This window comes from Camelina sativa, chromosome 18, assembly GCF_000633955.1.
Source record: "Camelina sativa cultivar DH55 chromosome 18, Cs, whole genome shotgun sequence".
NCBI classification, from domain to species: Eukaryota; Viridiplantae; Streptophyta; class Magnoliopsida; order Brassicales; family Brassicaceae; genus Camelina; species Camelina sativa.
In genome coordinates this window covers 10652461-10667759 of record NC_025702.1, presented here as the reverse complement: position 1 = coordinate 10667759, position 15299 = coordinate 10652461, and the positions used below count along the sequence as shown (strand labels likewise).

General features: G+C 32.1%; 3 protein-coding genes across 3 annotated transcripts; all 3 read left to right on the top strand.

Annotated features, from left to right (window-relative positions):
• LOC104761042 (nuclear transcription factor Y subunit C-6-like) lies at positions 1743 to 2459 on the top strand. The gene has a single exon (XM_010484060.2). It carries the CDS (start codon positions 1775 to 1777, stop codon positions 2294 to 2296), a length of 522 nt encoding a protein of 173 aa, XP_010482362.1. The 5' UTR covers positions 1743 to 1774; the 3' UTR covers positions 2297 to 2459.
• LOC104763345 (nuclear transcription factor Y subunit C-7-like) lies at positions 3576 to 4250 on the top strand. The gene has a single exon (XM_010486728.1). It carries the CDS (start codon positions 3576 to 3578, stop codon positions 4248 to 4250), a length of 675 nt encoding a protein of 224 aa, XP_010485030.1.
• On the top strand, positions 8576 to 9478 carry LOC104761041 (protein transport protein Sec61 subunit gamma-1). Its single transcript, XM_019240311.1, has 3 exons — positions 8576 to 8731; positions 8859 to 8974; positions 9235 to 9478. The coding sequence occupies exons 1-2, from the start codon at positions 8638 to 8640 to the stop codon at positions 8972 to 8974; spliced, it is 210 nt and encodes a 69-aa protein (XP_019095856.1). The 5' UTR covers positions 8576 to 8637; the 3' UTR covers positions 9235 to 9478.

The following is a 15299-nucleotide window of genomic DNA, read 5'->3' as shown; positions in this document are numbered from 1 at the left end:
ATGGATAGGAAGTGATGAGTTCTCTGACTTGGTGGTTCATCAAACAAGCGAGCGTTCGACAACAATTCCCGTCCTTGCTTTTCTACGACACAGCAATATAATTATAAACGTTCAGGAACAAGAGCATTACACATTCACATCACACCGTAAACATGTTCAAAGTTTTGACGCTTTTCTTTTTTGGTGTGATAAGTTTTGACGCTTTGTTTGCTAATAAGTAATTTTCTCGAGTTGTTTTTACTATTATATAATTTAGGCATGTTATTAATTTTGCTAGTGATTTTAATACTGGGTTTTGAAGTATATAAAAAAGAAAAGAAATTATTGTTATTTTTTTAGTATTTTTGGGGATTGAAATATAAGAAATAAGAAATACAATCTTTCTGAAACATATATGGAAATGGGACGCATTATTTATTTATAAAAATGCTTTATAACATCAAAATTAACTTTTGTAGAAATATTAATTGGATTGCTACTCATGTTGATGTTCAGGTAGCAGATGCTATTCAGCCACCAAATGGAAACATTGATCTCAAACAAACAGTTTGGAAACTACCTATAACTCCAAAACTAAAATACTTCCTATGGAGATGTTTGTCGGCGGCTCTTGCTACAACAACACGATTGAGAACCAGGAATATTCCAGCTGATCTGGTTTGTCAACTATGTTAGTGGGGGATGAGACAATTAATCATTTGCTTTTCACTTGTCAGTTTACAGAAGCAGTATGGCGATGTACTGATGTTAACTTGCAGGCAAATGTTTTTCACTGATGACTTTGAAGCAAATCTGTGTATGTTACTCCAATTCAACAACAGAAGACTGCCCCTCTTAATATACAAAAACTTCTCTTCTGGATGATGTGGCTTATTTGGAAATCTCAAAATGATTTTATTTTTTGAAAGATCAGCCGTTCTCCACTCTCCGAAGCAAAAAAAAAAGGATACATGAAGCAAATGAATGGTATGAAGCTACGGGTACACCAAGAGAGAATATTCCTACAACTAGTTACTCTTTTGACTTGCCAAATAGAAGAATAATGTAACATTGGCATCCCCCAAGGTTGGCTAAAATGTAACTTTGATAGCGGCTTCATACAAGACAGATTTACCAACTCAGGTTGGATAATACTAGACAACAATGGACAAATGGTTCTTTCGGGTTGTGCGAAACTACAACAGTCATTCTGCTCTTCATGCTGAAGCTTTAACATATTTAGAATTTGTTTGCCGAAAAATATGTTAAATTCTAAATTTGTATTACTATACGAATTAAATGAACGAAAATTTTGCCAAAAAAAAAAGTGAAATTTCTTTTACGTTTTACTATGAGAAAATACTTTTTTTTAGCAAAAAATATTATTTTTACCTTTCAATCTTATAGGTTAAGAAACATATACCTTTTAGCTTTTTTTTTTTGTGCAAAACATATACCTTTTAGCTTTTCCTTATTATTTCCCTCTTTTTTAGAGTATTTCATAGTTAAGATTTTTGTTTAAAATCACATCTTAATTTGCTTAAGTAAAAAAACAAACTTTTCACTTTACTCTTTTTGCTTTTTTATAATACCAACCATTGACACACATAAGACTATTATTAATACTAAATACTTCTAAACAAATATTAAATGTGTCAAGATTTCATTTTGGACAAAATATTGGCTGCTTCGAAGCCCACTGTATCTATCTACGCGTTAGGTTTCCTTTAAATATATGCAAACCCTCTCATCAAAATCCTTCAGACTACAAACAAATCCCTAGAAATTGTAAAGAATGGAGAACAACAACCAGTTACCACCGTCGTACTCGCAGCCGCAGCCGCAGACGGAATCATCCAACATACGTGACTACTGGATTGAGCAGATGGAAAACGTCACAGATTTCAAAAACCGTCAGCTTCCATTGGCACGAATAAAGAAGATTATGAAGGCCGACCCTGATGTGCACATGGTCTCAGCCGACGCTCCGGTCCTCTTTGCCAAGGCTTGCGAGATGTTCATTATGGATCTCACGAGCCGCTCGTGGCGCCATGCCGAGGAGAACAAACACCACACGCTTCAGAAATCGGATATATCCGCAGCAGTGGCGAGCACTTATACCTACGACTTCCTTCTCGATGTTGTCCCTAAGGACGTTGATCCCGGCTTTGCGCCTATGCCACATCCCGACGGTGTACCGCAGTATTATTATCCACCGGGAATTTATCCGTCGCCGCCGACGCAGGCGTGGCCCGAGGAGGCTGGTGAGGAAGAAGATGAGGCTGAGGGGAGTGGAAGAAACGGCGGTGGAAACTAGGGTTTGAAACCGCCTTTGTGGTGATTTGAAGTTTGGTTAAGTATTTTTTTTTGGTTTTTAAATTGTTGGGATATGTTTTTCATGTGAATATGGTTTCGGAATCGTAAACAATGTGGAAGGCAAATAATTATTATTTAGTTCTTTTAAGACTGGTGAGAATTTATCTTTTGAAGTGTTTTTAGTAATTTCCTTATGTGAATATGGATGAGCCCATCAGAAACAATTTAAAAGGCCAAATAATCAACAAGAAAAAAACCATCTCTATGACCACGCTTAAGTCTTCAATAATTCCATAACCAATCAACAATAATCTGGTTTGAGCATTTTAACACGATTCATATTTATGGTCCTCTATGATAGGTAGAAAAAAATATAATACTCATTTCATACGATAATAGAGTGTATTATATATAACCAATAGGGAGTTTCTTCATTTTGAAAAGAAAAGAAAAACTCTACTATGATTTTGGTATGTTTACGTTACTGTATTTCTTTCAAGATATGAACATCTAATTAAGGGTTGAAGTTGATATTAACGAAAACATTTCTTTGGAGGAACAAAATCTTTGAATCATTAAATTCGAAGCATGATCGTGAAAACTATCTTACTCAAATATATCTCTTTTCCACAACCTATGGTATCATAGATTTGGAATATTGTTATCTATATTGAGTTTTGTGGCTTATAGATTAGTATTTTACCTTTAAATTAAGACATCAGATCTAGTATGATGAGTCTGATCACGTTCTATTGCGTTATATGATACGGCATGTTTGCAACTCGGTTATATGTGCATCTTGTTTTACATGATAGTTCGGGTACCAAAGTGCCACTCTTTCTAAAATGCTTCCAAAAATTTTCCTTCGAGGATGATAGCGTAAAAAAACGTACAGGCCAAGCATTCCGGTTTCAAACACTGTATCCATCACATATTTTGCATTCTTCAAAAAAAAAAACAAAAAACAAAAATCACCTTATCTATCTGGATACTGAACATACTTTCGATTGCCTACAGGAAACTTCTCAGCTTGGCGTCTTCCAACTAACCCACCTGTAAGAGATAACCACTCTAAGAGATACATATATTAGTAAATATCATACAAAAAAAAACTAAGATTAACAAAAGTGAAATTTTATATTTTAAAAAATATTGGGCTGCTTTCGTAGCCCACTGAACTGATGAATTTCCCAACTATGCTTTACTCCTTTAAATACGAAACCCTAGTCTCCTAGACAGTGAGTGAACCCAAAAAAAACCACTAAAAGTTAAAAGATAAGATGGAAACCAACGCCGACCATCACCAGCGGCCGTTGCTACCGCGGCCATCATTCTCAAACCTGCTGCTGTCGTCGTTTTACCCACGGCCGCTACCTTACCCATTACAGATACGGGATTTTTGTATTGAGCAGATTGGAAACGCCTCTAATACCCGAAACCATGAGCTTCCACCAGCGAGAATCAAGAAAATCATGAAGTCGGACCCCAACGTCAACATGATCGCCGGGGAGGCTCCGATACTCTTATCGAAGGCCTGTGAGATGCTAATTGTTGATCTCACGATGCGATCGTGGCTTAATACCGTGGAGAGGGGACAAAAAAAGCTCAAGAGATCCGACATCTCCGTCGCAGTGACTCGTGGTTTGAGTTTTACCTTTCTTGTTGACATTGTTCCAAGAGACGAGTCCGTCAACGTTGTTGATCCTCGTTTTGTGGACATGCTAATTCCCCGCAGTGAAGACCTGCCGCCGGGAATGGTGCTCGGACATCCGGTGGTAGGTTGTAATGGTATGTATTTCATTCCGCCGCAGATGCAGGAGTTGCCGGCTGCGCCTTGTGATGGGGAGGAGGAGGAGGCGGTTGGTGACGGAGAGGAGGCGGCTGGTGACCTAGAGGAGGCGGCTGGTGACCAAGAGGAGGCAGCTGGGGAGATTGAAGAAAACAGCGGGAATTAAAAAGTTTTGGTTGGGTTTTTTTAGGGTTGTATCTCTTTTTGTGAGGATATGTATCTTTGTTGTTTATGTTTTGTATTTTTGATTGTTAATGTTATGTATTTTGCTGTTGTTAATGTTACCGTTGGTCTTTCATGTGAATACTGATGAAAACAATGTCGAAGACAAACGAATTTAGTCAAAAACTCAAAATCATATTTTGTACTACTTTAGGATCTAGCAAAATATCTCTTTGAAACCTAAATCTAATTTTCTTAAAGATTCACAGCATTTTGGTTTTAAGAGATAATGCTGTTTTGAGAAGAAAATCAAAGGCGAAGTAGAACACATCTTATTCTCCTATTTTTAATTTTTGAAAATCAAAATGTCATCACTTAATAATCTGACTTAGAGTGTTTGATATATTAGTTTATCCGGTAAGCTAATTATGTTAAGTGATCATATAGTTTAACTTCACCCCTTGACTATAGTTGTTGATAAGATAAATAAGTATGAAACATGATTGGTTCTTAGAATAATTACGTATCCTAATAACCAATTAGGAGACAGATTTCAAAACCAAATGTGACCACTTAAAAAAATTATAGATAGAAAAGATATCTTGGAGTATTTTTACTTTTAAGAAGCAATAAATATTTCTTCATATAAAAAGGGTCTACAACATCTTAACACTTATTTTATATTTTACTTTAAATGACTTCATTACAGAGAGTATAAGTGAGTAACCGGAAAACATAAATAAAATTTCATGAACATAATTACTCCAATTACTGTTTGGAGATTAAACAATTTTTTCAAAAAAATTGTTCAAATATCAAAGTATTGTTATCATGAGTTTTTTTTTTTCAAGTTATGGATTTTTCGTACATTTGTTACTGTTATGATTTTTATTGTGAAAATAGGGATAAAGATGACAACTTATTAGATATTGTTTAATCATGTAGTTTAATCATGGTTCACGTCTAAAAATTATTCTCAAATTAAAGTTTAAAATATTTAGATAAGACAATATATAGACCTACAAATTTATTATATTGTTAACAACATATTCCGAGTTACTATTGGTGAACATATAAGAAATATCATTGCTTGTAATGATATTAACTGAATCTCACATTTTCTATAGTTCCAAGTGTATGAGGTTTATGTAGACCGGCCAAAAGTCAAAATTTATCATAAATTTGAGTTAAAATTCCTAAATAAAATAGTTTTTAATAATTATATTAGTAATAATCAAGCAAAAAGAGGTTATTCCGAGTGGATTCAATGGACAATAGGAATAATATAGTTGTTGAATGGTTTAAAAACCTAGGTTTTATTTTGTACGTCATATACCTACTTTTCAGAAAATATTTTTGGTTGTTTTGGTCAACGAAAAAGAGAGAACTGTTACAGTCAACGTCCCGTTTACCAGTGTAGAAATTAAAATTGTTAAGGATAAATATATAAATTATCATATTGTTAATTAGTTTATGAATTATATATATAGATATTCAACATGATATTTTAAGAGATTTTTGGGTAATATTAAAATCACATGATATTCAATTGAGAATTTATAAAAGTATAAATTATCTTATTGTTATTAGTCTTATGAATTGTATATGTATGTATTCAACGTGATATTTTAAAGAGATTTTTTGAGTATTCTTAAAATCACATGTTATTCAGTTAAAAATTTGTTTTTGAAAAAAAAATTGAAATCCTATGTTTTGAACTTTAAACTAATTTAAAATCATTTAAAACAGTTCACAATCTCTTGTTAATCCATTTATAATTTTTAAAACTGACATCAAATCTAGTCTAGAATTATAACAATACAGGTCAACAAAGATAGCAACAAACCATTAAACCATAACTAAGTTCAACCATCAAATCCAGTGTTATTCAAAATATCAGATTTTTTCTATAAAAAAATCTATTGAAACTGTTTTAGAAAATTTCTTTTACCCTTTTAGTTGAAAAAATGACTAACCAAATCACACTCTATCTCACCAAAAAAAAATCACACTCTTAGAGCTGGTATTTTGGACGATTTCAGAAAAAAAAATAAAAATAAAAAATTCAAAGATCACTCGTCAACAGAGGTAGTGATAATCTCAATCACAGCAAAAAAATAAAGAGTTATTTGGAAAAATAGATACTTTTCAAAACATAATTGTAAAATTAGTACAATCACTATTTACAATTAGCAAATTCCACATTTTTTACTGTTTTCTACTATTCACATGACCTTTCAACCCTCATCAACATTTTATATTTACAACAATGCCATTGAGTCTTTGATTTTTTTCTTTTAATATATGCTCCCTACAATCTTAAAAACAAAATGCTGGGTAATTAAAATTGATTTTTGAAAATTTTAAAAATGTATAAAAATCTCTGTTTGTTTTCTTTATAATTTGATATATTTTTTGTTTGATAATTTTATTTGATAACGTTAAATATTTTTTACAAATTTTGTATCCGTACACATTAATAAGTATACATATGTATGTACACATTATTAAGTGTACAAATGTAATTTGTGTAATTTGTTTAATTCTTAGGGTTTAAGATATTTGTATCACAATGGTTTTGTTCAAATTACATATGTACACTTAATATTGTGTGTTTGTAAACTTAATAAAGTGTATAGACATCTGTACACTAAATAAAGTGTACAAATACATAAGATGTATATAATATATATATAAATTATCAAATAAAATTCTTATCAAATTGTAAAGAAAAAAATATAGATTTTTTTTGTATCTAAAAAAATTTCAAAAAAAAATATATTAACAATTATTTGAATAATTATGATTGAAAGAAAAAAAACTTTATTTCTCACCCACACACATACCCTTTTTTGGTAATCTTCTCATCTAAGCCTATGTCCCACAATCTCTCATATCTCACACATTCTCTATTAGACCATCTTTAGTGGTTGATTCTCCTACAAATTCTCTTAATAAAAAATAATAAAAAGATGAGAGAAAAGAGAAAAAATAGGGAAACAGTTTCTTCCCATGGTAACTTGAGAAGCCATTCTCATATCATATATGACAAGTGTTGTTTGCTCAATGGAACAACTATTAAAATATAAATAAATAATAATAATTTGTTAAAAAAAAAATTAATCTTTTTGAGAAATGTTCGGCCGTTACTCCACTATTTATGCCCTTACACAACATCTAGAGGGTGTATTCAAAACAGAATTTGGAAGGATTTGTGATTTTTTTTTAAATCCCCTGGTATTCAACTAGTGATTTTAAAATCACATCTCAAATCTACTGTTATTGAATATGCAATTTGTTGAAAATCATTCAAAATCACTCACAATCCACTGTTATTCAATCAACAATTTGCAAAAATCATAACAAATCCACTGTTATTCAAAATGAAATTCTCTTTTTTTTAGAAAAACATAATAGTGATTGTGAGAGGGTACATTTTTGTAAAGGAAATCCTATTTAAAAAATCTCACCTTCCGGAGAGTGTTTTTGAAGAATTGGTTTAAAAAAAAAAAACAAATTACCAATTGCAAAATTCTGGGCTCTTTCTCTCTATCTTTCTCTGTTCTCTTCTCCTCTCTCGTTTCTGGGCTTTCTCTCTTCTCCTTTCTCGTTTATGGGCTCTCTCTTCTCATTTCTTTGTTTTTCTTGTGTGTTCTTGTTTTATTTTATTTTATTAGGATTAGTTGTTAGGTATATATATTCTCAAGATTAGGGTAAAGGCTTCATGATGCAAATTACGGTGGTGTCTGTTCGGATCAAATTGCCAAAAAACCAAAAACCAAACCTCTATACATATGAATATGTTCAATGTATTCTTTATGTTATGTTATATGAACACCTCTCGTTTGGACTGAGAATCTCTTAAAAACCCACAAGTCTCACCAAATCTCATCAAATCACAAACTAATTTTTTTTTTCAAAAATATAAAATAATAATAAATCCATCAAACTACCTTAAAAATTCACAGTAAATCTTCCAAAATCCTCCCAAATTCTGTTTTGAATACACCCCTTTCCAATTTTGAAGAGTAAATGTATTAGTTTGCCAATTAAATTTCTAAAATGTACTAGTATGTAAACAAACCCAAAAATAAATTGCTATATGCCAAAATCCTGGTTTTTTATCGTCTATAGCCTAATGATTTTACATTTTTAAAAAAGAAAACAATATAAAGGATCTGGATCTGGCATTAGTGGATCTGGGCCTATATATTGATTACGAGCCCATTATAATGCTGATGTGGTAAACTTATCCTACGTGTCATCAAAGCTCGCTTCGTGATTGGCCGTTGTGACGTTCTTTCAACACGTTCTTAAGAAAAGTAACCAAACAAAAAAATAAAGAGAGAAATTGAGATCTCGATCATTCGAAAGCAAAAGAGGAAATTGCCATGGACGCCATTGATTCCGTAGTTGATCCTCTCAGAGACTTCGCTAAAGATAGCATTCGTCTCGTTAAGCGTTGCCACAAGCCAGATCGCAAAGGTAAATCTAATTTATATATCTCCGTCTTCTTCCTTCGATTTGGTGGATCTCTTGTTCCGATTCGGGAAGATAGATCTGTGTATTGGTGAGAATATGTTTTGATTTTGCTTTCGTTGTTGTTTGTTAGAATTCACGAAAGTGGCTGTTCGTACTGCGATTGGGTTTGTAGTGATGGGATTCGTTGGCTTCTTTGTGAAACTCATCTTTATTCCAATCAACAACATCATCGTCGGCGCTACTTAGGTAAAACAAATCTTCGATTTTGTGCATTGAGCATACTTGGTGTAGATGTCACTGTTTATGTGATATGATATAAATTTAAGATCTTGAGTCTGAAGCATTTCAAGTTGAGTGAGAGATTGGTATAAGATACATAGAAACTCTAGAATCCGATCATGTTAGAGATTTTTGCTTAGCATAAGATTTGCTTACTTCTATTACATGATGTGCTTAGTACTTTGGGGAACTACTCTTCTAAGCCTTTGTTTGGTGTGTGTTTGCAGAAAGCAAAGGACACAAAGTCAGGTTCTATGTTTTGAGGAAAGTAAGATTAGAGGTTTTTCTTGTTTCAAGTGTTTTGTGTAATCGGATTCCTTTTGTTTTAATGTTCTTTTTTGTTCTTTTTTTTTTGGGTTAACAATTGAGAAAAACAACAAAAAATCAGACTTGTTTTGAATGTAGAACAAACTAATTTAGTAAGTTATGGTTGAGGACCTCAAGAGTCCAATGGCTCTGCCACTTGGTCCCTCTCTCTTTTAAAACCAAAGCTCTGCCGCCTTGGTCTCCCCAAAGTTGGGTTAAAAAAAAAACAATGTGATAGTGGATTTGGTTGTTTTGAAAGTCTATCTATGCACATGAACATTGAACACAATGCAAATATTTAGAGCACAAAGCTACAAACATTGGATATAAATAAATGCTCTCTGCCGATTTTAGAGCTTAACAGAATAAGTCAATGATTTTGTTCTTGGATATTCTAGATCACGATAGGGGGCGACTTAGAATAGTGCATAGAAAGAGTAGAGACCACCATAAACAGCTAGAGAACATGTTCCAGTTGAGACCATTTAGAGTCTAGTGTAGCATTTAGTCTTTAGTTCACTGTAGACTCAGGGCTAGCTAGCTTGTGGTAATTATGCTATCGCGTATTATTTTCCAAACTTTTCCTCAATCTTTTACTTCATCTTTCTGGGAAAAAAAAATTGTTCTTTTGAATTTAGCGAGTCAGATTAAAAGTAAAAGGATGTTTGAGCTTGTGGAAATTATGCTATGGCTTATAACTTTCTATTTTTCCCCTAACTCTATGTCTTATGAGAATGTTCATTGTTCTTATGAATCTTGAGGCTCATAGCATTTAAACTAAAGCATGATTTTGTGATAACAAGACAAACACATAATATATCAAATGTTTGTTAAGTAAAAAAACAAATTTCCTTCATGCCTCTCTGATTTTATTACAAGGCCCATGAGTACGTTCTACAATTTTTTTTTTGTCGTTTTTCTTTTCACACATTTCTTATGCAAGTTCAAATTTGAACAACAACACGAGTACACAAAACAATAACACAAGTACACAAACAATAACATGAACATAAATAATTAGACTATATGTTATGTAGTATGTATTGTTTTCTTTGCAAACTTTATAACTCATCATAGTTTTTTTCTTCTTTAAAAATATATGTTATAGTTGATCATATATTCGAATTGTGTCAATCAATTATCACGTTTAATAATGTATATTATCTATATAGAGACTGATAATATTTTGTAGTATAATAGCTTTAAATTGAGCTTTTGAATGGGATTTCGTCTTTCAAAAAACTCTCTTTTTTTTTAGGAACACAAAAAATTCTATCATATATTCATAAATTTCATTTTAAGTAACATTTACAGATCTTTATAAAGGAGGGGGGAAATCATAATTATGCCTAGGGACCCCAAAACTGTGAGTCACGGCCGTAGTGAGCTATTCACATCAGGTGTGATCTCATACTCTCAACATATACATTGCGTGTGTTTGGGGAGCCCAAACTAACATATATTTTGGTACAAAATAAAATCACACACAACGAAACACATGAACGGTTTGCCTAAAGGAGGCGAAGCATTTTCCCCTAACATGCTTCTTCTTTTTTCTATATTATTAAGTTGGTCTCTTTTTAAAAAATGGTCTTTATTGGTAAATCTTGAACATGCAGCAATTCTCCCTTCAATTAATTTTATTGACTCCCCAAATTCATGATGAAGCATGTGGCCACTTAGCTTTGGAATCTCATCATGTCATCCTATAATTTCTCAATTGCTCCAACATCTTCTCTCTTTATTTTCTTTTGTCATGGAACTTTTTCGTTTTTTTTTTTGAGACTGTTTTTTAGCCGGTCCATGATTTTAACTCGACGACATAGAACCCTCTCTAGTTTAGCATCTCATAAAGTTAAAAGAAAAATATCTAAGATCCAATATTTAATCGCTACAAGAAAACTATATGACGAAGTGGTAACAAGTTTTTGGCTATTGTGACCACTTTTATACAAACCTACATCAAGTAATACGAGAAAGCATGTCTAGTCGGTTTAGACAAGCTGATAAGCTGGTTGGCTTAGAATTGATGATTAATTGGAAGGAGTCTTATATATTCTCGCTATAAAATAACAATAAAAAGTAACATATACCAATTAATCATTGGCATATATCATAAAATGTATTTAAATAAAAGATCGTTATTTCGTGCGCCGTTGGACATTGTTCATATGTGACTCGTCTTGCATTTCTTAACGGTGTTTAATGGAAGTGATCAAAAGAAATTTCTCTACCATTTTGATTGACCTCCTCTCCTCATTATATTCTCTATCTCCTTCTATCTATGAATATATAATTATTATACGACTTGCATTATTGTATCTCGAAACCAATGGTTTAGAATCTCATCAAAGTGGTAGTTTGGTCTCCAAGTTAGCAAAGAGAGACTACACGTATTAAGAACCCACTCCACGTCAAAGTTTATATTGGACTTCAACAAATATTTAAAGCATGAAGCAATTGATTCAGTATAATTAGTTGTGGTATTGAGTTGAAAACTCCAAAGAAATAACTTAGAAGAGATCTATCACATTTAAACTGTGAATATAGATTTGACTCGTAACCATTTCTTTTTTGCATTGTGGTTCGAATTGTTATCATTGTTTATTTGTGGTTAAGTTGCATTTACGTTTCGGAGGTGCTCTAAACATGAAACAAAAAGAAACAAACACAACAATAATACAAACTTGCGGCTAAAATAATAACTCTATATATATATATATGTCTCATACTAATTCAAATATGTAAGTCCCGACAATTTGAGGTACGGTTCGACTCTAATTTAATTACATTATTGTGGGTGCTGATCTACCAAACTCCTGAAAGATTTTTCACTATTAAAAATAAATAAAGATATATGTGTCGTTTCAAGAACTTAAGTTTGCTTGTGTACATGGCGAATGTCTCCAAATAGCGTCATGATTATAAATAACAATATATAATACCTAAAATACCTATACTTTCAAAACTTGGGAGTTAAAATAACACATGTTGGTCTGTGACAGACGTACAAAATACAAAGCGATGCCATGACATAATTGTTATGTTATGATTTGAACTCCAAAATAAAATAGAACTGTTATGTTATGATCGTCACGTTTTGGTTGAACTGCGTTGCATTTTAAATTATTACATTCCTTTCTACTTTAATTATTAATGTTGATATAATTAAATAAAGTTAATATGTAATATATGTTCGTCTATCTACGTAATGCTTAGATATTATTTATATCGGCAGATCGATAGACACTCATATTGACGCTTGGTGGTGACCCGGAGACAGGAGAAAACTGTGTGCGGAATCATGTGTATACCTTAGGAGTGTATAATTGAAATTATGCAAACGTCAATCACAAATTATCCTAGTTAATTCAAGTTACGTATTTTTTTTTTCCGTCAAGTTACGTATTGTTGTTTCTAATCAGAAAATTTTGAATTTTTGTTTCATGCTCACGAAATTTAGGAATGAACAACTAATATTTTGTAACATCAAAATTTTAAAGAGCTTTACACTTATAAAGATCGCTTTGCTAATTTTTTGTATTAGTTTTGTATCCTAGGAAAGCAGTAATACTTCTGTTAGTACAAAACATTATCAGCCATATGTGATAAGGAATACGGTACACAGCTACAACATAACTATTCACATTTTCCTTAGTTTGGTTTTCTTAGAAAATTTTATGAATACTTCTTGTTCTCCTACAACAGCGGTGACTCATCCATACTATATATGTCTTCATTTACAAAGATAATATTGATATTAAAATTAAAACCATGTTTAAAGTACGTCGTATATTCTATAGGTTTGGAAGTATTTAGAAGCATGACTAGCTAGTATTCTTTGTGTGTTTTGACAAAAAAAAAAAAAGAAAAAAGTATTCTATGTGTCAAACGTATATACGTGCTTGACATCATCTCGGAATGTTGTTTAAACAACATTCCGAGACAAGTGATTTTACTAGGTGCACGGTGACGTATCATCATTGGTAGGGCAAAGACTCTTTTGCTAAGTTCGACATTCGATCTTTTGGTCCGCTTTATGATATTTGGACTAAGCCGGTTGTCTTTAATTAACACGTCGGTTTTGTCTTCCTACATTATCATGCTATACTAACTTGCTTAGTGACTATCTTATGTCATGATAAACAAAGAAGCAAAATCACTTAATCACCATATCTCATTCTTATTCGTACTGAACTTCAATAGATGGCCATGGCTGCTACACAGAGTGAACAAAAGTTGGTTCATTACGAAAATAAAATTTATTTAGCTTGGCTCAGTAAAACAGAAATATTTTTTACGCGCGAGGATGTTAAAGAAAACTATGTTGACCAGACAAAATAAGAAATAAATACAAGGATAAGTACGGTATGTAAATAGGTAAAAGTGCTACAACGAATTCTGAAAGAATATAAATAAGTGTTTAGTCATTTTCTTAAAGAATTAAGCGTATGTTGATACGCGAACTAAACTGAAGTAGATCCCACATTGATTAAATTAATTATGTTCATTGCAATTCTTGCAAGCAAACCTTATTCTATGAATAATTTTAATTGATTCTGCTAAAAAAAGTTAAAGAGTTTGAACTAAAGATGATGATGGCATGCAAATGGTACAGTTGTGGGAACAAAATGCGACACTCATTATCAACCAAACTCATCGACCCCCCCAAAATAAATAAAGAGGAGTTATATTCATCTTTATTTATTTCTCAAAAATAAAATCATTTTAATTCTTTATTTATTTTGTTTTGGTTATTGTATTTAAGTTTTTAGTTTTGGGTTTGTCTGGTTTCTGGTGGTGGTGAAAAGGATGAGTGTTCCACCAACTCCAATCTTCATCCTTCGAAATCTTATCCGCATGCAATCCATAAACCTGCTCTTTCCTTCTATTTTCATATCAATCAATAAGATAAATATCTTTTTTTTTCTTTGTCAAATAGATATCTTCTTTATGATTCTTAATTATTATTATTATTCCTATTACTGAAGTTAGAACATGAATATATTGTAATCGTTTGTTGTGTTATCAATGGCCCTACAAAATTTTTAAAGTATCTTACTTAGATGATTGGTAACTTGTATTGCAAAACTCTTTTTCCCCCTTCTTGTCTCTCAACTTGGACTATGCGTGTTCTTATTGGGGATGCATGCTTGGTGCATCTAGATAAGGATGATGTTCCAATAAATACACACCAAACAAATTATATCTAAATTTTGACATTTATCGATATTATTAGTAAATGTTTGTTCCGGACTTAGAAATAAACACAACCAAAAAGTGTAATGGTTATTTTTCTTCTTCTTAAGTGTATTAAAATCGTGATATATTTGAGAGTCAAAATCAATTTATATAATTAAGGTTTAGCTAATATGCTATATTTAGCTTTTCTAAACTTGATGTCCTAATCCATCGAATTAAGTAAGCAACCGACTATTTGCACCTTTTTAATTCTGACTAAATATATTTAGATCAAACAAAACAAAACTTTGACTAATCTATTCACAGGTTTTAAGATATTTATATTTTATTTCCATATTCTTATCTGTGAAGAGATAACCTTATACAAGTGAAAGGTTTATATTGTTTTTCTTAGTCTACACCCATATGTAATGATTAGGGTGCAAGTTCACTCCAAAAAAATATCAAAGGAAAACGTGTTTAGTAACTTTGCTTACAATTAAACGATGGCCAACTATATGTGTTCATATGTGACGGCCACATGATTTTGTGTGTGTCTTCCGTACTAATGTGTCCCTCTTCCTCACCTTCGCTTATTGATATGTCTTTCCAAAGCCATGTAAGATTTTGACCAAAGTCAATCACATGTAACACTCTACCTTTTTATTAGTAAACCGTTATTAGGGAAAATGGTCGTATCCACACTGATCATCGTTTAAGGTTCTTGATCGTGGTTGCATAACGGTTAATGATAGTTTCTTAATCGTGGCTTTGCGATTTGATAGTGTGATAAGATGAACTTAAT